We start from the raw sequence: 26,070 nt of genomic DNA on the forward strand, positions 1-26,070 counted from the left end.
ATAATAAGTTCACTTTGACTGCATTTTGGGAAAACAACACTGGAGAGAAATGGGTTAACTAAAGTGGTCTGCACTCTGTCAAGTTTCTCTCATCTTCTGATGTGCTAGTGGTTGCATCTGCAGAGTGATGACGATACTAACGTTTTGTGACAATTCTGTGAGAGTATCGTAATTTCACTGGAGCTGGAAAAGAACTGAAAAATCAAAAATAAAACGAACAAAATTCAATTAGAGGAAGAAGGCACAATTCAAATAAAACTACTTGGTATCTGGAAATTCCAAATAAATTTAATATCCAACTGAGCGTTGGAGAGTCTATTTATAGTGATGTATAAATATAGAATCTGTTGTGCAGCTTTACTTTAGCGTGTGGATGGAACAGATTCGTAAGGACACAAGAACCTAATTCAGATACATTAGAATAAGAGGTACAGCTTAAGTTCTTTCCATGCTGATGAGATTAGCTCCATCAACAGCTGTAGTTTCACAGACAGAACAGCCGATGTCAATCAGCGGTTAAGGGGGGTAGGACGTCAAACGGGCCGACTTGGAGCAAGAGAGGCACCACAGGACATTTTAATTTCCACTGTCTATACTTTTACAAATAAATTCATAAAACTTTAACAGCATGACCATGAAGGATTTAGGATTCATACCCATAGCATTGGAGCTCAAAAACATAACAAAACCTCTTTTTTTTTACATGTTAAATTTCATCATTTTTTTCACTTGCTACTGGCTGCATTTGTTGCTATAGGTACACTTTTCTTCCTAAGTAAGAGAGATTCTTCGATGACTTTTGCACAGCATACAAACCATAGTTACAGGTGTATGAAACTCTAAAAGTTATTTAATTTATGAAAAATGAATGAACTGTTACATTTTAAACTTCATGTTTAGAAAATACTCAAGTTTTATAGTTAATTATCTCAATTTTTCCACAGTTTTGTGATAGATTTGGAAAATTCTACAGTTTCATACTTCTGTAACTACTGTTTGTATGCTATGAAAAACTCATCGAAGGATCTCTCTTCCTTAGGAAGAAAAGTGTACCTACAGCAACAAATGCAGCCAGTAATAAGTGAAAAAATGATGAAATTACACATGTAAAAAAAGGTATTTTGCCACGTTTTTGAACTTCCACTGCGATGAGTGTGAGTCCTCATCCTTCCCGGTCACGGTGACAAAGTTTTATGAATTTATTTGTAAAAGTATAGGTAGTGGAAATTAAAATGTCCTGTGGTGACTCTCCTGCTCCAAGTCGGCCCGTTTGACGTCCTACCCCCCTTAAAGTACATGCAAGTAGATGTCCAGGGTGATGGTGATGGAATCCCTACTTCATTGGATCTCTGCAGTTAAAATTAAACAAGTATTAGCGCAAAGCGGCGACGTTAACTTCATATGCGCTCAGTAGCTCCGACTACGAGAATTCTGGTGTGAACATCACGAGAAGAGCCCACTCACTAGACACACAACGACATTGTAATTCATCGTTTGTTTTTGAATAGTCCCAGAATGTTTAGTAGAGATTTCGAGGCGGTGAGTAGCTGAAGCAACAGAGTGACAACAGAGGGACGTTAGTAATTGGCAGCACCACATAGCATTTAGACCAGCATAGCGACTGCTTCAGTGAAGTCAGAACGGTTCTCTGGTTCGGCAGCGTTGGACTGGGCTGTCCGGAGGTGGTTAGAAGTAGGGCTGGAAGTGGACGTCCTGGAAGACGGTGACGGGCCCGGAGCGGGGGTGCAGGGCGGTGGCGAGGCAGCGGTAGAGGCCCACGTCGAGCGGCGTGGCGCGGTCCACCAGCAGGGCTGAGCCGCCGGGCAGCGGGCGCGGCCACAGGTGGCCCTGGCTGTGGATGCAGCTCGAGCTGCCCGACCTGTCCACTCTGGTCCACACCACGTTCTGCAACACGCAGTTACGTCCAATATGAAATACACACATCAAAAAAAGATTTGCATCACCCCAGTTCCCAGAACTCCTAAAGATAGACGTTGACTGTGGATATAGTACCACAGACACAGTCCCTTTCACTGTTCAGAGATGTCACTAAACCCTCCCAAAGATGCAAACAACCGTGCATGAGCGGCGCTTATGAGACGGAGGGGTCCGACAGCCGATCAATTCCAGTCGTTCCACCAGGAAGGACGTACACGGCTCGTGTTGTTTGCAGTTCAACCATGCCTAGACGGTCAGTACCGCGGCTCTATCACGTCCGCATTGTTACCAGGAAGGTCTCTCAACAAGGAAAATGTCCAGGCGTCTCGGAGTGAACCAAAGCGATGTTGTTCGGACATCGAGGAGATACAGAGAGAGGAACTGTCGATGACATGCCTCTCTCAGGCCGCCCAAGGGCTACTACTGCAATGGATGACCGCTACCTACGGATTATGGCTCGGAGGAACCCTGACAGCAACGCCACCATGTTGAATAACGCGTTTGGTGCAGCCACAGGACGTCGTGTTACGACTCAAACTGTGCGCAATAGGCTGCATGATGCGCAACTTCACTCCCGACGTCCATGGCGAAGTCCATCTTTGCAAAGACGACACCATGCAGCGCGGTACAGATGGGCCCAACAACATGCCGAATGGACATCTCAGGGTTGGCATCACGTTTTCACCGATGAGTGTTGCATATGCCTTCAACCAGACAATCGTCGGAGACGTGTTTGGAGGCAACCCGGTCTGAACGCCTTAGACACATTGTCCAGCGAGTGAAGCAAAGTGGAGGTTCCCTGATGTTTTGGGGTGGCATTATGTGGGGCCGAAGTACACCACTGGAGGTCATGGAAATCACCGTAACAGCTGTACGACACGTGAATGCCGCCCTCCACCCGATAGTGCAACCATATCGGCAGCATATTGGCGAGGCATTCGTCTTCATGGACGACAATTCGCGCCCCCATTGTGCACATCTTGTGGATGACTTCCATTAGGATAACGACATCGTTCGACTAGAGTGGCCAGCATGTTCTCCAGACATGAACCCTATTGAAAAGGTCTAGCTAGGATGGACTGAAAAAGGTTGTCTATGGACGACGTGACCCACCAACTACTTTGAGCGACCTACGCCGGACCGCCGTTGACAATCTGGACCAACAGTGCTTGATGAACTTGTGGACAGTATGCCACGACGAATACAGGCACGCATCAATGCAAGAAGACGTGCTGCTGGGTATTAGAGGTACTGGTGTGTATAGCAATCTGGATACCACCTCTGCAGGTCTCGCTGTATGGTGGTACAACACGCAATATGTGGTTTTCATGAGCAATAAAAAGGGCGGAAATGATGTTTATATTGATCTCTATTCCAATTTTCTGTATAGGTTTCGGAACTCTCAGCAGAGCGGTGACGCAAAACTTTTTTTGATGTGTGTATTACACGTCATAACTACACTGAAGCGCCAAAGGAACTGGTATAGGTGTGCGTATTCAAATACACAGATATGTAAACAGGCCGAATACGGCGGTGCTGTCGGTAACGCATATATAAGGTAACAAGTTTCTGGCGCAGTTCTTAGATCGGTTACTGTTGCTACAATGCCAGGTTATCAAGGTTTAAGTGAGTTTGAACGTGGTGTTACAGCCGGCGCATGAGCGATGGGACATGGCATCTCCGAGGTGGCGATGAAGTGGGGATTTTGCCGAACGACCGTTTCACGAGTGTACCGTGAATATCAGGAATCTGCTAAAACATCAAAACTCCGACATCGCTGCGGCCGGAAAAAGATCCTGCAAGAACGAGACCAACGACGACTGAAGAGAATCGTTCAACGTGACAGAAATGCAACCCTACCGCAAATTGCTACAGCTTTCAAAGCTTGACCATCAACAAGTGTCAGTGCACGAACCATTCAGCGAAACGTCATCGATACTGGCTTTCGGAGCCGAAGCCCCACTCGTGTACCCTTGACTACTGCACGACATAAAGCTTTACGCCTCGCCTGGGCCCGTCAACACCGACCTTGGACTGCTGATGACTGGAAATATGTTGCCTGGTCGGACGAGTCTCGTTTCAAATTGTGTCGAGCGGATGGACGTGTACGGGTATGCAGACAACCTCATGAATCCATGGACCCTCCTTGTCAGCAGGGGACTGTTCAAGCTGGTGGAGGCTCTGTACTGGGTTGGGGCGTGTGCAGTTGGAGTGATATGGGACCCCTGACACTACTGTGACAGGTGAAATGTACGTAAGTGTCCTGTCTGATCACCTGCATCCATTCGTGTCCATTATGCATTCCGACGAACTTGGGCATTTCCAGCAGGACAATGCGACACCCCACACGTCCAGAATTGCTACAGAGTGGCTCCAGGAACATTCTTCTGAGTTCAAACGCTTCCGCTGGTCACCAGACACCCTAGACATGAACATTATTGAGCATATCTGGTATGCCTTGCAACGTGCTGTTCAGACGAGATCTCTACCCCCTCATACTCTCACAGATTTATGGAAAGCGCTGCAGGATTCATGATGTCATTTCGCTCCAGCACTGCTTCAGACATTAGTCCAAGCCATATCGTGTTGTGGCACTTCTGCGTGCTCGCGGGGTCCCTACACGATAGTAGGCAAGTGTAACAGTTTCTTTGGCTCTGCAGTGTATAACATCCCATGTTTACTTTAAAGACTCCAATGTAGGAAACGTAGTTTTATTGCGATATACGAAGTATGGCTAGGAAATAGCTGGACTGAGGCTGTCACAGAGTAAGTACGCATCCAGCAAAGATGAAAGACCGATAATCGTTAAGAGTGAAGTCTTCTCATCCGAATGCGGGATCTCTGGCGTCTGAAGACAAATCACTATGGCCGTGGCTTTCGTTTGTGTAAGAGGTGTTATTGTAATAATACAGCAACGAATTGGCGCTAAGTTTCACATGACACTTGCAAAACTGCTACTGAAACCTATCTGTTACTAAAAGAAGAATATGGAGAAGACTGATTATCACCTACGCGAGTTTTTGAGTGGTTTGAGCTTTTCCTAGGTGGCCGAGAAGACGTTGAAGATGACTCACGTCCAGGACACCCTTCAACACCAAAAGTGCGTGAAAATATCGAAAATGTAGGTAATTTGATTCGATCTGACCGTCGGCTGAGTGTCGATCGAATGCTGTAACTGAAGGAGCTGAGAAAGAATGCGTGAAGCAAATTTCACATAACCAGTTTAACATGGGAAAAGCGTGTGCGAAACTGGTGCCGAAAATTCTCACAATCAAGCAAAAAGAAGCACTTGAAAATATTTGTTTTGATACTTTGAATACCATTGAAAATCATCCTAATTTCTTGGAAAGAGTGATAACATGTGACGAATCTTCGTTTTTCAGTTATGCTCCAGAAACTAAGCACCAATCCATGCGCTGTAAGGGTCCTAGTTCACCGAGAGCGAAAAAAGCTCGAATGAGCAAATCACGATCTAAAGCTATGTTGATTTTTTTTCGATATTCATGCAGTTGTGTATCTTCACCGAGATCCTGAAGGTCAAATTATTAATCAATATTACTACCTTGGAGTTCCTACTGAACTCCACCTCAACTCCGCGAAAAAATAAGAAAAGAAAAACTACCCGAATTGTGGAAGAATAAGTCATGGGTTCTGCATCAAGACGACGCACCGGCTTATACCGCATTCTATGTTAAGAGTTTTCTACTGTTGTTTCCTACTGTTGGATCACCCACCGTATTCGCATGACATAACACCAAGTGACTTTTAGCTATTTCCGTAGGTCAAATCTGTATTAAAAGGGAAAAGATTTCAGTCTCTTGAAGCAGTGAAAGAAAAGCATCATGTGTCATCATCGATCTCACAGGGGAAGATTTCCAACACCGTTTCCATCAATGGAAAATTCGCATGTAGCGTTGTAGGGATAGAAGAGGGGAGTTTGTTAATGGTGACAATAACTAAACATGTACGTTTTTGAAATAAAATGGTTTACAGCAACAGTCCTGTTGTTTTATAGCCACACCTGGTTTTTCAACATACTGCCCTCTGTGATTCTTAGCAAGGCAGCGATGTACATCTCTGATCGAACAGTTTTTATCCTCTCTTTGAACTCGCTGACGATTTCAGAGATTAGTTCTGGATAATTATTTGTAGCATATTGATGCTTCTTGTAATAATCTCAGCCGCCATTTTGTGGAAGAATAATTGGATTAGTTATTACTGCGACTTCTAATGAATTTAGCATATAAAACTAGCATATATGAGTGCATCGAAAATTTACAATGTGTGAAAGAAGAATAAAAAATACTAAAAAGTTAACGAACTCTTTATCATTTAATAGTCACTACTAATCCCCACAGATTTTCGTGTTCGTAGAACAAGCTGCCGGACAAGGATGATATTGATGAAAAAGCAAACTGTTGCCGTATTTCGTAATTTCAACAGATACCCTCGCAATAAGAACGTCAAAGGGACTTTATATTCAACACAACATTCAACGAGATACGAGATCGTACGCGGTGTTTAAAAAAATAAGTCTGCCTACTGTTATAGGAGACAGTATAGTGTGTTCATAAAAGAATTACCCAGTTATGAATTTTAATAGTACTTTCATTTGTGTGCCCATATTATCCATAGTTGTTTCGTGATTTACACTTATTGAGCGTATTTGAATTCCGACTTTGCGACTACAGTCATTCATGGTAGCGTTTTACAAGTCAGGTTATCTTTGTACCATTTACTGCTTTTTTTCAAATGGCTCTTCTCTACCCAGTTGCATTATTTTGTACTAAAAGTAACAGTTTTATTACCGATATAATTTCTAGTTAGTATTTCAATTGTATTTCCAACTTTCTACAAGCTCTTAGGTTTGTGATTATCTGTTAATTGCGTTGGCTATGAAGAGAACTTCTGCTATAAACAGTGATCAAGGTGCTGTCAAATGTTTTTTTTTTTTATTCCAGTCTTTGATCACAATATAAATTCCTTTGGTGATGACCGGATTCAGTCAGTAATGACCAGCTTCAGATCTGTTCTACACCATGTTCCTAATGTGATAAAGCCGTAATGGCATCGTCAAAACATATAAATACACTCAGAAAAGCATCTCCACGTAGGCCTAAAATATGGTGTAAAATAGGCCACATCGTCCACAAAGTCATTTTGGAACTGGCTCCCACACGGAGAGAGGACAGTTGTAAGTCTCAGGACTGTTGGATATGAAGTCCACGTTTCCCCTCTCTAGTGGCGAAACGCCGGATCCTGACTGGCATTGGCAGTAGCTTGTGCAAAATTCTCTGCAAGCGTCCGAGCGATGTCTCTGGGTGTTATTTGGAGACACCCTTGTTTCAGCACTGCTGCTAATTGTAAACGACTGCGTTTACTAGAAATCCTCCTGATGGCTTCCCATAGTTTCGTATAACATGTGAAACGGTTGATAGAGTCCAGAAACGCTTGCCATGACCTTTTCTTGCTCTCCTTAATTGTACGTCGAGCCCCTGCTATCGCGACCCGAAAGGCTTTAAGGTTGTCTGGTGTAGAGCAGCGTTTAAATCGTTGAAGAGCCGCGCGCCTGTGCCGAATGGCTGAACTCATCTGTCCACCAAGGTACAGGTCGCCTCCTAAGATGGCCTGAGGACTTTGGGATGGATAAGTCAGCAGCTTGATGCATCACTCGCATGATGTGGTCCACTCATTCCTGGACGTTGTTGCGATGTTCAAACACAGTCACCTGGCTGAACAGCGTCCAGTTACCCCTGCTTACCATTCATGTTGGTGGCTTCTCTTCAGGTTGTGCTCCAGTCAGTGGTGAATGCGAAGTGGCCACTGGAATGCACATCATCAATGACCTCCCATTGAACACAGTTGGCGAGGGCTGGAGAGCAGAAAAAGAGGTCAATGGCGGAGAATGACCCAGTAGCAGTGCACAGAGTTGGAGTACCTGTATTGAGGGTGCACAACTGGTGAGTTGTCGTGAGGCTCTCCAAAACCCGACCCTGAGGCCAAGTAGATGTCGAGTCCCACAAGCCATGATGGGCATTGAAGTCTCCCAGGCGCAGAAATGGTCGAGGGAGTTTTTCTATAAGACTTGTGAGAGTCTCACAGTCTGTTGCATCTTGCGGATGTAAATACAGCCAGCAAACAGTGATCCTCCGACAATAACTTCAACTGCAACTGCTTGCACGTCAGTAGCCAGGGGAAGAGCAGAAGAGTGGTGTGCGTTAGTGACAGCGACTCCTCCCTTGGCTCTTTCCGACGATAGTTCATCCTTGTGGTACAGCATATGGCCCCATAGCACAGGGACGTCAATATCTTTGAAATGTGTGTCTTGTAAATGCAAGCACAACGGGTGAGCCTGTGCTGGGAGTTTCAGTTCCTCCTCCTGAACCCATTCATGTTCCACCGTAGTATGGGAGCCCTTTTATTGGTATGGTTTTCATCTACCCCTATCTTTGCACCGGGAAGGTGGAATGGGGGGGGGGGGGGGGGAGACTTGAGGGACTGCATGGATCCTAAGCATCTAACGCCATTATGTCCTCCTCATCAGTCAGACGTGCCAGAATAATGTCTGACAGCACCTGGGACAGCTTTTGACCCGAACGTCATGATCCTTTCCCTACATCCTGTCCCTTCGAGGATAAGGGGAAAGAGGGCGTTGAGAGGCACTCTGCATTTCGTGTGTCTTGTTGATGGCCACTACGGAACTGGCGCTGGTGTTGGCCGCTGCTTGCATTGCTTTATCCTCACTCGCTTTGTCTTGACATATACACAGTCAGGTGGATAGTGGCACGATAGACGTCGTCATGTCGAGGCGTCCACGTTGGGAACAGATTTCTGTACCATGGAAGAATAAGAAGCGGCAAAGACAAGGGATTTCATCGCCTTATATTCTTTTTTGGCTTCGGCAAAGGGGATCCGCTTGGTCACTTTTATTTCCTGTACTTTGCGTTCCTCAGCAAAAACAGAACAGTCTCGGCTCCAGATTGGGTGGCTCCCAGAGCAGTTGATGGAGGTCGCTGGCGATGGGCAGTCATCCCAGCCTCATGGGCTGCTTTTCTGCACTTTCCGCAGGTAGCTTTACCTCCGCAGCTTATGCTTGTATGGCCAAAACACTGGCATTTATAGCACTGCATAGGGCTTAGTATGTAAGGACCTTGCCATAATATGTTCAGGCAGCGTCGGAGAAATGAATGTGACCATGAAAGTTGCAGTTTTTTCAGTTTCTCCATCATTCCATCGTGCTCGTTGCTCCACATCAACTATCCGCCAATTCTTGCTTCAGTTCCACTATGTCCATGTCCATGATATTGCGGCACGTGACCACGCCCTTGCTGGAGTTAACAGAGGTAGCATCTCGACAACGATATCATATTCACCCAATCTGTGCGATTTCTGAAGAAGTTCAACCTGCAGTGATCAGTCAGTTTCGGCTAGCAAGGAACCATTATGTAAGTGTTCAATAAACTTTAACGTGCCAGCAAGTCCTTCCAAACCTTTATGGATATAGAAACGGGACACTTTTTCAAATGTCCCCTCCTTCCTCTTTATCAACCGAAACACATTGTTATTTATGACTCCGTGAGCCCTGTTACTTAAGTCAAAATTATTATTATTATCAGGATGGCTATCCTCTCTCTTTCTTTTAGACGAATGGGTGTGAGTACTCGCAGGGGGTACAGCCATCACTCTAGGAGGAGAACAGGAAGATTTTGAGGATTCCATCTCGGTCCCACGAGCAGCTAAGGAAATAAGGGTCCACTCAGACACTTCAGATAGAACATACCCGAGTGCTGCAGTCTACGTTGTTGTCATTGGCCCCTATGTGTGTTAGACCTAGAATTACTACTAGATGTCCTTGCATGTCTCCTTCTCTTTACCATGTAGTTATTTTAGTCGTATGTGACACATTCAGTGGTTATGCACCCGTCTTCAGTTTCACATGGGTTTGCAATTACCCTCACTTGGGTTTCGCTGGACATGACTTGTGGCATTGCCAGTGTTTTTGTTGTAACAGTGTACGTATAGATTGCCGTCACGTGTTCATAGCCGCACGTTAAATATACATGTTGGATTTATTTATGTAGCCTGTTGCGTAGTCTTGTCACTGGTCAATTAATAATGTGGTTTGTCTTTTAGGCGATATGTATGGCCAGTATCTTTCTTTTGATATTTTGATTGCATGGATGTAATGGCTATTGGTTTCAATGTGGTTGGAAGACCAAGGTGTGTACTGGATACGGTACATTTATTCATAAGTATATGTAATTTTAAATTCATTTTTTTTGTGTGTGTGTTCATTTGTGTTTAATGCATATGAGTACTTTTGAGTGGTTTGTTAGTCAGCAAGCTTTTCTGATACTTCATGAATAGATACTGTTGAGTTCTCCTTTATGGTGCACTGCATCCCTGCGTGCTAGTTAGATAGTTGTTGTCCTCGTATGTTATTATTTCAAGGCAGTACATGATGTATGGATACTTTGGTACATGAATATTGTTCACCATGAATAGTGTCTTGTGGGTGTTTTCAAATATTCTGCATATGTTAAGATTATAGGTGGTGTCCTACATTTGGTCCTCTAACACGTCTTGGACGTTCATTTTATGTGTATGACATTAAGTATGCCCTTCAATAGTTTACACCTCAGCATTTTATACTTTGGCATGACACACAGATGTATTTATATTGTCATATTGACAGCTTACCATACTGACATTTAGATTTTTGTGAGGTTGTCTTTCAGCAAGGGCTACTTTCTCACAGATGTGTAGATGCTTTTCATCTTGAACATTACCTTGAGTTCTACATATTCAGTGTATGATATGACATAGGTGGTTCTCAACATTTGGTCTCTTGACACGTTCTTGGACGTTCATTTTATATATATGACACAAATATGCCTACATTCGGTTTTCAGCTTAGCATTTTATAACTCTGATATGATGCTGTCCTTGTGTAAGGATACTAGCGCATAGATGCATGTTTCTTCGGTTTACTTATTTCTGAGGTTGTAGTTTCTTCCATACACTTACAATTTTCTACAATTATTTTTGTCGTTTAGTAGGTTATTTCAGGATTGTGCAGTAAAAATCATGGAATATTTAATTAATGAAGTTATTAATGAATAGCCTATTTGTATAATGTATAGAATGGGAATTCGTTATGGTATACCTTAGGTATGTGACAATGGATGTATCTGTTTGTTTTATCAAATGATTACTGAAAATTCGCTTATAGTCTTGTCCTTGATTCTTATTCTGTTTTTAATCTGTCTCGGTAGTGGATAGTTGATAAGGTGATGATGGTATCATTACTGTTTATGCATACAGGCCTGAAGATGAGGCACTGAAGCACGGAATTTGGTACCCATTTAATAAATGACATCATAAGGACGGCTGTAGGTGTTCCATTTTATTACGTAACTGAACGGTAGAAGTTCCACAGTCCTCCAATCATAAGGATGGACATGCAAAAGCATTTTCTATTTATCTTCATAATCGCGTTAATCAAGGGAAACACACAGAAACAGAATGCGCCAGCATTACATGAAACTTTTTTTTACGTCAAATGTTCAAAAACACTCTTTTGTAATTGTTAGGTTCACCGCCAGTGTTTTTTGTTCCATATGAACGAAGGTAATGTTGACAGGTGGCTCACTCCACTGCTTGCCTTTACATGCGACCAACTTCATTGTTCCGCTAGCATAAAATTCGTAGTATCAACTGTTTACTACAGTGAAATGGAAGTGTACTCAAAAGAGGAGTCAGCAGATGCCATTTGCTGTGTGCTGACTAGCAGATTGTATTGGTTGTGGCGCTCTGCGTTTGTATCGGGAGAGATTTCCAGAACGACATTGCCCCTACAGAAGGACATTCGAAACAACTGATCATCGTCTTAGGGAGCGTAGGACTTTCAAGCTTACTACCCGCGACTCTAAGGTCGTTGACACCTCAACTCAAGGAAGAACCTCTTCGTGCAGTTGACGACGACAGCGTAAGGCAGTTAGCTGCAACCAGTAATATTTATCACATGACTGGAGAGTGCTACACAAGAACCTGCTGTATCTGCACAACGTATAGTGCGTTAGGGCACTATCAGCAGCTGATTTTCGTGCTCAGCTACACTTCTGTGAATGGTTCAATCAACAGTCTGTTAACCCTCACTTTAGAACAAATGTGTTGTTCACGGATGAGGCTTCGTTTCAATCTAGATGATTAATGTGTTCAAGAATTTTAATAACTGAGCTCTAACATGGAGAGCGGTTCTAAGCGCTACAGTCTGGAACCGCGCGACCGCTACGGTCGCAGGTTCAAATCCTGCCTCGGGCATGGATGTGTGTGATGTCCGTAGGTTAGTTAGGTTTAAGTAGTTCAAAGTTCTAGGGGACTGATGACCTCAGAAGTTAAGTCCCATAGTGCTCAGAGCCATTTCTAACATGGAAATAAATGTGTCCGGACCCATGTTTATATACTATATTTTCTTCTTCTACATTTGAAGAATGTTTCCCCAAAGTTTGGTCATACCTTTTTATTACACCCTGTTTATAGCATTTAAGTGATGGTTGTACATTCTTTGCTTTGCTTATGTTTGTATTAGTAAGCACAATAACATTTTACGGTAGCACCAGACAATGGGATAACAAATAATCAGTGGAGCAGTTACATATACAAAGGTAAGTCAATTATTATCCGCAATTTAGTTATATTTTTGTTTATTTTGGTAGTACTGTCGTTTAACGTTGATTACGCATGCTTTGTTTATTTGTTGTTATATCTTTGCAATTTTCAAGCTGCTAGGTTAGTTTCGTTATCGCTGCCGCGCCGTTAATCACGGCTGCTCCGCTATCTATTTGCACCAAAGAAGAGCAACGTTCAGTGATCCGTTTTTTGTGATCGAAAGGCGTATCAGGGGCCGAAATTAATCGAAGACTTTCGGTACAGTACGGGAACAGTGTTTTGCCACGACGGAGTGTCTACGAATAGATTAAAAAATTCCGGAATGGTCGCACAAGTGTTACGTACGATGAAGCAGCCGGACGACCGTTTTCCGCCACAAATGAAGAAACCATTGAGCGTTCGCGTGAAATTATTCTCTTAGACAGACGATTAACTACTGACGAAGCGGCACATCGTCTGCAAATTAGTCACGGTTCTGCCTACGAAATTATCCACTACAGACTTGGGTTTCATAAAATTTGAGCAAGATGAGTCCCGTGGTCTAAGGTAGCGTCTTTGATTCATAATCAAAAACGTCTTCGGTCCCGGGTTCGATCCCCACCACTGCCTAAATTTTGATAAATAATCAGTATTGGCGGCCGAAGACTTCCAGGATAAGAAGTCAGCCTCATTCTGCCAACGGCCTTGTCAAAGAGGACGGAGGAGCGGATAGAGGTTCAGGGCACTCTCTTGTCCTAGGGGTGGGAAATTGCCCCTAAAGGCGGAAGAATCAGCGATGATCAACGACATGAGGATGCAGAAGGCAATGGAAACCACTCCATTAAAGACACGTAACGTGTATCCAAAGGACATGTGGCCTGTAATTAAAGAAGTGTCATGATGATCTCTCCATTGGCAAAAGATTCCGGAATAGTTCCCCATTCGGATCTCCGGAGGAGACTGCCAAGGGGGAGGTTACCATGAGAAAAAGATTGAATAATCAACGAAAGGATAACGTTCTACGAGTCGGGGCGTGGAATGTCAGAAGCTTGAACGTGGTAGGGAAACTAGAAAATCTGAAAATGGAAATGCAAAGGCTCAATCTAGATATAGTAGGGGTCAGTGAAGTGAAGTGGAAAGAAGACAAGGATTTCTGGTCAGATGAGTATCGGGTAATATCAACAGCAGCAGAAAATGGTATAACAGTTGTACGATTCGTTATGAATAGGTAGGTAGGGCAGAGGGTGTGTTACTGTGAACAGTTCAGTGACCGGGTTGTTCTAATCAGAACCGACAGCAGACCAACACCGACAACGATAGTTCAGGTATACATGCCAACGTCGCAAGCTGAAGATGAACAGATAGAGAAAGTGTATGAGGATATTGAAAGGGTAATGCAGTATGTAAAGGGGGACGAAAATCTAATAGTCATGGGCGACTGGAATGCAGTTGTAGGGAAAGGAGTAGAAGAAAAGATTACAGGAGAATATGGGCTTGGGACAAGGAATGAAAGAGGAGAAAGACTAATTGAGTTCTGTAACCAGTTTCAGCTAGTAATAGCGAATACCCTGTTCGAGAATCACAAGAGGAGCAGGTATACTTGGAAAAGGCCAGGGAAGATTTCAATTAGATTACATCATGGTCGGACAGAGATTCCGAAATCAGATACTGCATTCTAAGGCGTACCCAGGAGCAGATATAGACTCAGATCACAATATAGTAGTGATGAAGAGTAGGCTGAAGTTCAAGACATTAGTCAGGAAGAATCAATACGCAAAGAAGTGGGATACGGAAGTACTAAGGAATGACGAGATACGTTTGAAGTTCTCGAAGGCTATAGATACAGCAATAAGAAATAGCGCAGTAGGCAGTACAGTTGAAGAGGAATGGACATCTCTAAAAAGGGCCATCACAGAAGTTGGGAAGGAAAACATAGGTACAAAGAAGGTAGCTGCGAAGAAACCATGGGTAACAGAAGAAATACTTCAGTTGATTGATGAAAGGAGGAAGTACAAACATGTTCCGGGAAAATCAGGAATACAGAAATACAAGTCGCTGAGGAATGAAATAAATAGGAAGTGCAGGGAAGCTAAGACGAAATGGCTGCAGGAAAAATGTGAAGACATCGAAAAAGATATGATTGTCGGAAGGACAGACTCAGCATACAGGAAAGTCAAAACAACCTTTGGTGACATTAAAAGCAACGGTGGTAACATTAAGACTGCAACGGGAATTCCACTGTTAAATGCAGAGGAGAGAGCGGATAGGTGGAAAGAATACATTGAAAGCCTCTATGAGGGTGAAGATTTGTCTGATGTGATAGAAGAAGAAACAGGAGTCGATTTAGAAGAGACAGGGGATCCAGTATTAGAATCGGAATTTAAAAGAGCTTTGGAGGACTTACGGTCAAATAAGGTAGAAGGGATAGATAACATTCCATCAGAATTTCTAAAATCATTGGGGGAAGTGGCAACAAAACGACTATTCACGTTGGTGTGTAGAATATATGAGTCTGGCGACATACCATCTGACTTTCGGAAAAGCATCATCCACACAATTCCCAAGATGGCAAGAGCTGACAAGTGCGAGAATCATCGCACAATCAGCTTAACAGCTCATGCATCGAAGCTGCTTACAAGAATAATATACAGAAGAATGGAAAAGAAAATTGAGAATGCGCTAGGTGACGATCAGTTTGGCTTTAGGAAAAGTAAAGCGACGAGAGAGGCAATTCTGACGTTACGCCTAATAATGGAAGCAAGGCTAAAGAAAAATCAAGACACTTTCTTAGGATTTGTCGACCTGGAAAAAGCGTTCGACAATATAAAATGGTGCAAGCTGTTCGAGAGTCTGAAAAAAGTAGGGGTAAGCTATAGGGAGAGACGGGTCATATACAATATGTACAACAACCAAGAGGGAATAATAAGAGTGGACGATCAAGAACGAAGTGCTCGTATTAAGAAGGGTGTAAGACAAGGCTGTAGCCTTTCGTCCCTACTCTTCAATCTGTACATCGAGGAAGCAATGATGGAAATAAAAGAAAGGTTCAGGAGTGGAATTAAAATACAACGCCGGCCGCGGTGGTCTCGCGGTTCTAGGCGGGCAGTCCGGAACCGCGCGACTGCTACGGTCGCAGGTTCGAATCCTGCCTCGGGCATGGATGTGTGTGATGTCCTTAGGTTAGTTAGGTTTAAGTAGTTCTATGTTCTAGGGGACTGATGACCACAGCTGTTAAGTCCCATAGTGCTCAGAGCCATTTGAACCATTTTTGAAAATACAACGTGAAAGGATATCAATGATACGATTCGCTGATGACATTGCTATCCTGAGTGAAAGTGAAGAAGAATTAAATGATCTGCTGAACGGAATGAACAGTCTAATGAGTACACAGAATGGAGAGTAAATCGGAGAAAGACGAAGGTAATGAGAAGTAGTAGAAATGAGAACAGTGAGAAACTTAACATCAGGATTGATGGTCACGAAGTCAATGAAGTTAAAGAATTCTGCTACCTAGGCAGTAAAATAACCAATGACGGACGGAGCAAGGACATCAAAAGTAGACTCGCTATGGCAAAAGAGGCATTTCTGGCCAAGAGAAATCTACTAATATCAACCGGCCTTAATTTGAGGAAGAAATTTCTGAGGATGTACGTCTGGAGTACAGCATTGTATGGTAGTGAAACATGGACTGTGAGAAAACCGGAACAGAAGAGAATCGAAGCATTTGAGATGTGGTGCTATAGACGAATGTTGAAAATTAGGTGGACTGATAAGGTAAGGAATGAGGCGGTTCTACGCAGAATCGGAGAGGAAAGGAATATGTGGAAAACACTGATAAGGAGGAGGGACAGGATGATAGGACATCTGCTAAGACATGAGGGAATGACTTCCATGGTACTAGAGGGAGCTGTAGAGGGCAAAAACTGTAGAAGAAGACTGAGATTGGAATACGTCAAGCAAATAATTGAGAACGTAGGTTGCAAGTGCTACTCTGAGATGGAGAGGTTAGCACAGGAAAGGAATTCGTGGCGGGCCGCATCAAACCAGTCAATAGACTGATGACCAAGAAAAAAAAAAAAGATGGGTCCCAAAAACAACTCACACAGTTGCATAAGCAAACGCGCTTGGACATCTGCAAAAAACATTTGGATCGCTTTGGTAACGAAGGGGACAACTTCTTAGACAGCATCATTACTGGTGACGAAACATGGATCCATCATTACGAGCCGGAGAGTAAACGGCAGAGTACGGAATGGAAACATCCAAATTCGCCGTGCAAGAAAAAGTTCAAGACCCAACCGTCTGCAGGCAAAAGGGGAAAGGGGCACAACAATGAACAGTGTACGTTACAGTGAGATGCTTACTGCGAGGCTATAAAGCCTGGAATTCGAAGCAAACCCCGAAGATTGCTGGCAAAAGGTGTTGTATAGTTGCACGACAATGCCCGTCCGCATACTGCTGCCCACACTACTGAAACGCTTTGAAGTACTGGATCATCCTCCATATAGTCCCGATCTTGCCCCTTCTATCACTTGTTTGGTTCTCAAACAGGCATTAAAAGGCTCTCGATTTGCCAAGGACGAAGCAGTGAAAAAAGCGGTGCATTCTTGGCTCGCAGCTCAACCGAGAACCTTCTCTTTTATGATGGAATCAGGAAGCTTGTACAACTATGGACCAAGTGCGTTGAAACGCAAGAAGACTACGTCGAAAAATGATGTTCTTGTACGTTTCCTACTTGATTACAATAAAATTTTATAACTACTTTGAGGATAATAATTGACTTACCCACGTAGTAAAACGTACATTTAAACCGCATGTGTTAGTAGCTGTATTTTCGTAAGCTTTACTGTAGCGAAAATCATTGGAGACCAGGTGAAGTTAAGTGCGTAGAAAGAAAACACTCGTGTGGGCCGATCCTTGTTTCTGGAGTTTATTTATCGTCGTGGAAGCAAGGATGCCTTTACAAGAACGGACATCCATGAGGGCAACTTGAGCCCAGACACAGCAGTGTTGCCATTAATTCGCGTGACATTCACCGCCACGTTCAGTATTTGCAGGGAAATGTCAAAGATCTCGAGTGAGGTCTAGCATAGCGATGTTCCGACCTTTGCAATAGGTTGAGCCGTTCATCTATTACACGGGCCGCCGATCCTTTACTTGTTAATGGTCGATCCTTGCCCTATCATTTTCAGTGCAGTTCTTTGCCGCATATAATGAACTACGTAAATAATCCATAAGTATTATGAAAATGTATGTGTGTGTGTGTGTGTGTGTGTGTGTGTGTGTGTGTGTGTGTGTGTGTGTCTCTCTCTCTCTCTCTCTCTCTCTGTGTGTGTGTGTGTGTGTGTGTGTGTGTGTGTGTGTGTGTGTATTTTCTGCGTCTTCTCCTTGCTTGAAAGTGGGTGTTCCATTTTCAATGTTTAAAGTTATATATACAGGTGGTCGAAACATGATGACTATTGCTCACCGCGTAATTGAATGGCCCATGGTAGCATTGTGGCCACGTGACGCGCTAAGAAAAATATAAACGAATAAGCGGACCAGAGACGAATGGTGCAAAAAAAGTCAAATGTGTGGAAATCTTATGGGACTTACCCAACTGCTAAGGTCACCAGTCTCTAAACTTACACACTACTTAACCTAAATTATCCTAAGGACAAACACACACACACATGCCCAAGGGAGGACTCGAACCTCCGCCGGGACCATCCGCACAGTCCATGACTGCAGAGCCTTAGACCGCTCGGCTAATACCGCGCAGCACGAATGGTGCAATCATCCCAGCGACAATAAAGGGTGCAAATGGGGAAAACCACTGACAGCCTGCATTCGCCGAGGCAGATGGAAATCCGCCTTAAAATCCATCCACAGGCTGGCCGGCACACCGGACCTCGACGCTAATCCGCCGGGCAGATTCGTGCTGGGGACCGGCACGCCTTCCCGCTCGGGAAGCAGCGCGTTAGACCGCGCGGCTAGCGGGTCGGACCTTGACAAGGGTAGATTGTTATGGTGTGCCGCCTGGAAACGAGCATCTCGAAAAGGCCTTTTTATGGGGACCAAAAATGGCGTAATCACAGGGAGAGAGCTCCGGACTGTATGTAGGGTGGCCGAGAACCTCCCATTTGAATTTCTGCAGGAGTGACGCGACTGTGTTGGCCGTATGAGGCTTTGCATTGTCATGGATCAGAATCGCCCCACGGGTGAGATTGCCTGGTCGTTTTGATTGGATCGCTTGGCGAAGGGTGGTCAAGGTTTGCGACTAACGCTGGGCATTCACTGATGCCCGTGCTGAATCTGAAGGGGACCATCTTGGTCAAATAAGGGGGCCATCTTGGTCGGCATAACCTTTCCTGTACTCGTGTGGATGGCCTTGGGTTTTTTTGGTGGTGGTGACCCTGGATGCTTCCACTGTCGTTTTGATTCTGGTTCAAAGTGATGACACCATGACATTTCCGGCCACCACTCGTGCCAGGAACGCATTTCCTTCCTGAGCATAGCGCTGCAGATGAGCAAGACAGTGGGCCATTCGACATGCTTCCTGGTGTGGTTGAAGACTGCGGAGCACGCATTGGGCACACACTTTGCGCATATGCAGTCGTTCCTTCATGATGGTGTGAACACTTCCGACGCTCAATCCGACTAAGGCGACTATGGCTTTCACTGTCACTCGGCGGTCCTGGGTAATGAATGCATCCACCAGCTGGACGATGTCATCGGTAATGCAGTGTGGTGCTCCAGACCGTGCATCATCGGCTAACGACACCCGTCCTTCCTTGAAGCGCTTGTGCCACGCCTCGACCCTTACAAGGAACATTCAGTGTTCGCCGTACACTTGTGACGTTCGTCGATGAATGTCTATTCCTCCTACTCCTCCCGCTCTCAGAAAACGAACAACACCTCTTTGCTCTTCTGTTGACACCTCCATGTCACTGTTTGCAATGCGACTGCTAGCTCTGTATAGTCACGTGACTTGCACGCGTGCCCTCGAGCGACGGCTTGTGAGCTTCCACGCTCTGATCGGAACCACACCTCGTTACACACGCCACGATATTACCCTCCTGTCACCAGTTTGCTCATTCCTGACTCCGGCTCGTTTCTTTGAACGCCCCTTATAGATAGTCAAATGTTTTGCCTCGTCAATGTACGGGAGGAAGGGGGGGTGGTAAAAAAGTAACGTGAATGTTTTTTTAATTTCGCGAGCTTCAAACATCCGATTTTCAATTATTTTTTATCTTGTTGGTACACATGTTCCTGATGTATGCTTGCATTTTCAGCTGCTTTTAGTTTATTGTTGCCAGTCGAAAAGTTCATACTTGTTTTCGAGTGCTCAGAGAAATTTTACTTTCGAGAAAGATGTATCAAAGAATCTGCATTAAATAAAGTGCAGCAGTGCATTCGAAATGTTGACTGTAGCTTCTGGCGAATCTGCTATGAGTAAGACAAGAGTTTACGAGTGGTGTAAACGTTTCAGAGAGGGTCGAGAAAACTTCGAAGACGACGACCGTCTTGGGCGCCCCAGCACATCCATTACTGACGCCAATGTTGAAGAAGTAAAGAAAATGGTCCTCGAAAATCACTGAATCACCATCAGAGAGGTTGCTGACGATTACATCATAACCTTTAGCTTATTCCAAGCAATTTTTCAGATGTTTTGACATGAAACGTGTAGCAGCGAAATTTGTTCCGAAACTGTTGATTTTCTGTCAAAACCGATGTGGCATAGGCATCACTCGGGAAATGCTTAATGAGGTCGATAACGATCCAGAACTTCTAAAGACGGTTATAACAGGCGACGAAACACGGGTAGATGGGTATGATGTCGTCCCACTGGAAACTCCCTGAAGAGCCAAGACCGAAAAAATTCGAGAAGTTCGATCGCATGTGAAGGATCTCCTCAGTATTTTCTTCGATTACAATGGATTTTGCATCATGAGTTCCTGCCTGAGTAGGCTCAATAAGGAATACTACCTGGGAGTTATGGGCCGTTTGCGTGGAGCAATGCGAAGAAAACGTCCAGAATTGTTGCAACACTACTCGTGGAAATTGCATCCTAATAATGTTCTCGCCCACATTTCAATTTTTATTCGTGATTTTTTGGCAAAAACAATACCGTTACGTTACCTCAGCCACCGTCTTCGTCGTACATGATCCCCTGAAACTTCTTTTAATTCCCGAGGTTGAAAAGAATCATGAAAGGACGTCGTTTTGCCACCATTGATGGGATAAAAACAGAACCGCTGAAGGAGCTGAAGACCAAAACAAGAGGGAGTTCCAGAAGGGCTTCCACGATTGGAAAAGACGCTGGTACAAGTGCATTAAATCTAAGGAGGATTGTTCTGAAAGGGACAAAGCTGAAGTTGATGAATAAATAAATATTCTTTAAGAAAAACAAGAATTCCCGTTACTTCTTGATGACACCTCATATGTTCAATTTATTGTTATTTTTACGTTGTTTATTGACAACTGGTGATTCGGAAGGGTATTAAGTGTTCACACTTTTGCAATGTTTGGTGAAGCAATGAATCATTAAAAAAATTGTGAGCAGTAAACTGTTTGGCCACGGTCAATGTGTAGATCATTATCGATGAAATTTGTCAAAGCATAAGAACACAGATCACGCTCTCAGAGTGATATCCTTAGGAATTCAAAAAGTTTCGTATCTTTTGCTTAGTGATATCACGCCTGCGTGTTTCAAAACGTTAACTTGAAAGATGTACGTTTATTTGAGGACATCTTTTGTTAGAGTATATTCTATCAATTAGTTACGGCATTTTAACATTTTTATTTGCCATCTTCATCATATTCTACGCGAACCACTGTCTATACGAAGTGATCTGTAGGGTATGTGTTCTATTTTATCCTAACTTTCCCTCTGGAATCAATAGCCTCTGTTTCATGGACACTCTCTGGCTTGCTTTAAATCCATTCTGTTAGTTTGGCTATGGGATAAGGTGAATTTTCTGCTGTCCCCGAGCTTAGAACATGAGGGCTGAATTGTTGGAATGCTCAGGACGACAGCAGAGGGGAGGATTGGAGAACAAGGAGAGAATTGGTGGCAGATGACCCTATCCCGCTCTGTCTTGCAGTACGTGACTTGGAGCGCGTAGGTGGAATGATATTTTCCGTCGAATTCATGAGCGAGTGTTTTCTTTGGTTGCTGGAAGTTTGTGGTAGAAGCTTCGACATCTTGCTAGAAAATCTGTAAGTTAAAACGGGCGAACAAGCGATCTGCAGATCGTGATTTTAAAGCGATCAGATTGGACCGTTGTATTGCACCCGGAACCTAGGCCGTTGACTGGCCGGAATGTGCGTCAAAAAAGTGTGTCCTGGGGTGTTGAGGAACGAACGGTCGGCAGTGGAGACGGAAGGAGCTGCGGTTTCGACGCGTTGGAGGTGCTGTACCACGAGGCAATAACGGTGAGACGCAGTGCAACTGTTTGCTGGCGTACTGTTACTTAGGTCGCAATTACAGCATGTTAGTAGTCACAATTCTGTGTACCAAATTCTTTCCTAATTGCTGAAATCTTTGCCACATGTGTCTTAAGCTAAATTCCTTACACCGCCCTGTTTTAGGCTGACCAATTTGTTCGTTCTCTCGTTTCAATAATAGTGATTAACGCCAGTTTTTCTCTCGCTCTGCAAGTCGGTTAACGAAATTGTAAGTTTATCAACAACGCGAATCTCTGTGAATGAGTAAAAGTAACTATCTCTCTTGTTCTTTGCCCTTAGCAACACTTTTCTGTTGCACCATGTTGGATCACGCAAAAGCTTGTAAAATCCTTTCTCTTGTTCCCATAGAGGTACCCCGCATGCCGACCACTTTGCCTGATACGTTACTGTCAGGTCTTCATTTCGTGAGGAACAGTACCATTTAAGAACATTGACTGATACGCAATTCAAATTTCCATCATGTAAAAGTAACCGGTTAATACATCCAAAGGTTTGAATTCCATGTTTTACCTCAAGCCTCCCATATCATTTTCATATGGATCAGACAATAGATTAGAAAATACATGAAGTACGGCTAAACGGTGCATTTGTCTCCATAAGGCGATACTGTGATGTTTCTGTCCGTCGCATTAGGTCAAAGAAATTGTTTTGATTGTTTTAAGGGCAGAAATTCAATTTACACTCATGCTCATAAATTAAGGATAATGCTGGTACATGGTGAAACAACGCTCTGGTGGGCGGTTTGCGGGTTTACATCACCTTGGGGTATGTCTATGCGGTGCATTTGACCTGCGGTCGTCGCACGGTGGCACTGGCAGCAGTCCACATATGCAGAGGTGTGTTGGTGAATGTCAATGTAAGGTGCAGCGAGTAAGTGTGCAGAAGTTTTCAGACGTGCTAACGGTAAATGTGTGTTGAAAATGGTTCAAAAACACATATTGATGACGTTATGAGGGGTAGAATACTAGGGCGATTCGAGGCTGGTCAAACACAGCAGGTCGTAGCACGGGCCCTCCGTGTGCCTCTGTGGTGTGCGTACTGTAAGACCTCCGGTACACACACCATCAGATTATTTGACTTGTCGCTCTAACGAAGTAGGCGAGTGTCAGCAATATGTCTCGTGGTCTTATCGTGGCGTGTTTATGTTCTGCCGTTAGGTCAGACGATAGAAATGCCACTTGCACGCTTAGAGTAGCAGATTAACGGTGACCAACTCTAAACAGAACTTGATTAATTTTCACACACATTTATTAAAATAATAACAGTCATAAACCTGACTTAACTTGATTCTGGATGCTATTTACAATTGACAATCTGAAGTTCCTTTGGTCTTGGTACGTTAATCTTATTCTCACATATCTCTGATACTCGACAAAGTGTCTATACATTTCTCTTCATGGCTATGTACAGGAATATGACAATCTTATTAGGCGCAGACTGAAACTTGACTGCAGACTAATGCAGGCTAACGCAGAGTAATGCAGACTGACTAATCGGAGGTCTGTACACTCGAGCGTTCAGGTATCACTGCGCGAGTGAGATCCGCGAGGAGAAAAGGTTCTACGTTAGCAGCAATCTCATTGGCTGCGTTACATGTTAATACGCAGATCGGCGGGAGCAGAATTTGGGCTGTCTCAATGACAGTGCCATCTCGTAGAGCGGAGACGGACGAGCGCTGCGCCTGCGCTGCTCTGGTTAGCGGCGCGCGCTCTAGTGGGAAAGTTGTGTACGCGTTGACTACGCGGAACTATGTACACAACAGCCTCAAAGTGTGATCTCAAAATCATGGCAACGATTTCAGCAGACGGAAACTTGTCCAGGTGCTACAGTACGGGACGTCCACGGTGTGCAACACCGCAAGAAGACCGATATCTCACCATCAGTGTCCGCAGACGGCAGACGGCCACGGAGTACTGCAGGTAGCCTTTCTCGGAACCTTACCGCAGCCACTGGAACAGTTGTCTCCAGACACACAGTCCACAGACAACTGAACAGACATGGTTTATTCGCCCGGAGACCTGCAAGGTGCATTCCACTGACCCCTGGTCACAGAAAAGCCTGTAAAGCCTGGTGTCAAGAACACAGTACATGGTCATTGGAACAGTGGTCCCAGGGTTTGTTCACGGGCGAGTCCAGGTATAGTCTGAACAGTGATTCTCGCCGGGTTTTCATCTGGCGTGAAGTAGTTACCAGGTACCAACCCCTTAATATCCTTGAAAGGGACCTGTATGGAGGTCGTGGTTTGATGGTGTGGGGTGGGATTATGTCTTTGACAGAGGAACTGTAACAGGTCAGGTGTATCGGGACGTCATTTTGCACCAGCATGTCCCCTTTTTCAGGGGTGCAGTGGGTCCCTTTTTTCTCCTGATAGATGAATACGCACGGCCCCACCCAGCTGCGATCGTGGAGGAGTAACTTAAAACAGAAGATATTAGGCGAATGGAGTGGCCTGCCTCTTCTCCAGATCTAAACCCCATCGAGCACGTCTGGGATGCTCTCGGTCGACATATCACTGAACGTCTTCAAACCCCAAGGATACTTCAGGAGCTCCGACAGGCAATGGTGCAAGAATGGGAGGCTATACCCAAGCAGCTGCTGGACCACCTGATCCAGAGTATACCAACCCGTTGAGCGGCCTGTGTACGTGTGCATGGTGATCATATCCCATATTGATGTTGGGGTACATGCGCAGGAAACAGTGCGTTTTGTAGCACATGTGGTTCGGATCGGTTTTCTCATCTTATCACCAATACCGTGGACTTACAGATCTGTGTCGTGTGTGTTCCCTATGTGCATATGCTATTAGCGCCAGTTTTGTGTAGTGCCACATTGTGTGGCACAACATTCTGCAATTATCCTTAATTTATGAGCATGAGTATACTTTAATCAACCACAGTGTGGCCAATGCACTTACGGTATACGACACCATCATCAGCGGATGTGTTAGAAGAGCAATAGGAACTAGTGATTAAGTGTGTTACTGTCACACTTTTGCGTATTTCCAACCAACAATACGGATTAAGGTCACTAGTTTATCATCAGGTCACTCCACGCTACCAAACATAAAATCGCAGCCGGCACATTACACGCTTTTAATTAAGTTTTTTCGCGATATTAAACTGATCCCTGTAAAAGTTACCTGCAGCTGAATACATAAGCAATTAAGTAACCAATCAGGGAAGCACTCACCGAGAGCAGCGGCACTGGGAACAGGCAGTGCAGCTCCGCGGCGCCTCCAGGCAGCGCCCGCCAGCCGCCGTTTCCCATCCGCACGCGTGACTTGGCTGCCCACCTGCACACACACACCACATTTGCCGCCTCAACAGAGATGCAAGGGGACGCGTTCTCTCTGCGTTCTTCGTTCACACGACTGCACCTAATAGCCTTCCGCAGCTTGTGCTACATCACTCCGCAGTCCTTTGTTCTGTTCTCGATTCGGTAGTTGCGATCTGTACCAGTTGTGATGATACAGCTTAAAACAATAAAAAATCTAGACAGGAGGGATTTAAAGACATTAGCTGCCAGCGGGAATTGATTTGTAGCAATCGGGAAAAAGTTGAAAATTTGTTCCAGGCAGGGATTCGAACCTGGATCTGCTGCTGACTAGGCAGATGCGCTGATCAGTATGTTATCTGGACACAGTGGTCGCCACAGCCACAAGGACTGTCCTAGCGGTCCTCCAGTCAGACCCAAATTCTCATCTCATGTACCGCTGTAGTGCCCATACTCATTAGCCTCATTACACGTGGCATCTCACCGATTCCCATGAGTTCGAGCTTGTTGTCATCTGCATTTAAGGGATCACTGGCCATCAGTTCCTTGATTATACATGTGACGACTGTTCTTTAGACACTTAAATAATTTAGGTGATGACAGCAAATGATCCCTTCAGTGCAGATGCACACCAAGCTCGAATTCTTAAGGAAATCGGCGAAATGACGCGAGTAATGAAGCTAATGGGCAGGGGCATTACATCAGTAATGTGTGGTAAAAGTTGAAGGTTTGAGTCTGATGGGAGGCGTGCTACAGTAG

General features: G+C 44.4%; 1 protein-coding gene across 1 annotated transcript in view; it reads right to left on the reverse strand.

Moving 5' to 3' along the window:
* Positions 1 to 268: 268 nt before the first annotated feature.
* The window catches only part of LOC126474183 (uncharacterized), a 57,155-nt gene continuing 31,353 nt past the window's right edge, over positions 269 to 26,070 (reverse strand). The window contains exons 3-4 of the mRNA XM_050101645.1: positions 25,228 to 25,330; positions 269 to 1,905 (exon numbers count right to left, since the gene is read on the reverse strand). Coding sequence (XP_049957602.1) covers positions 1,687 to 1,905; positions 25,228 to 25,330 — 322 coding nt within the window. The 3' untranslated portion in view covers positions 269 to 1,686. The remainder of the gene's footprint in view (positions 1,906 to 25,227; positions 25,331 to 26,070) is intronic.

The sequence above is a fragment of the Schistocerca serialis genome, chromosome 4 (assembly GCF_023864345.2).
Source record: "Schistocerca serialis cubense isolate TAMUIC-IGC-003099 chromosome 4, iqSchSeri2.2, whole genome shotgun sequence".
Taxonomy (NCBI): Eukaryota; Metazoa; Arthropoda; class Insecta; order Orthoptera; family Acrididae; genus Schistocerca; species Schistocerca serialis.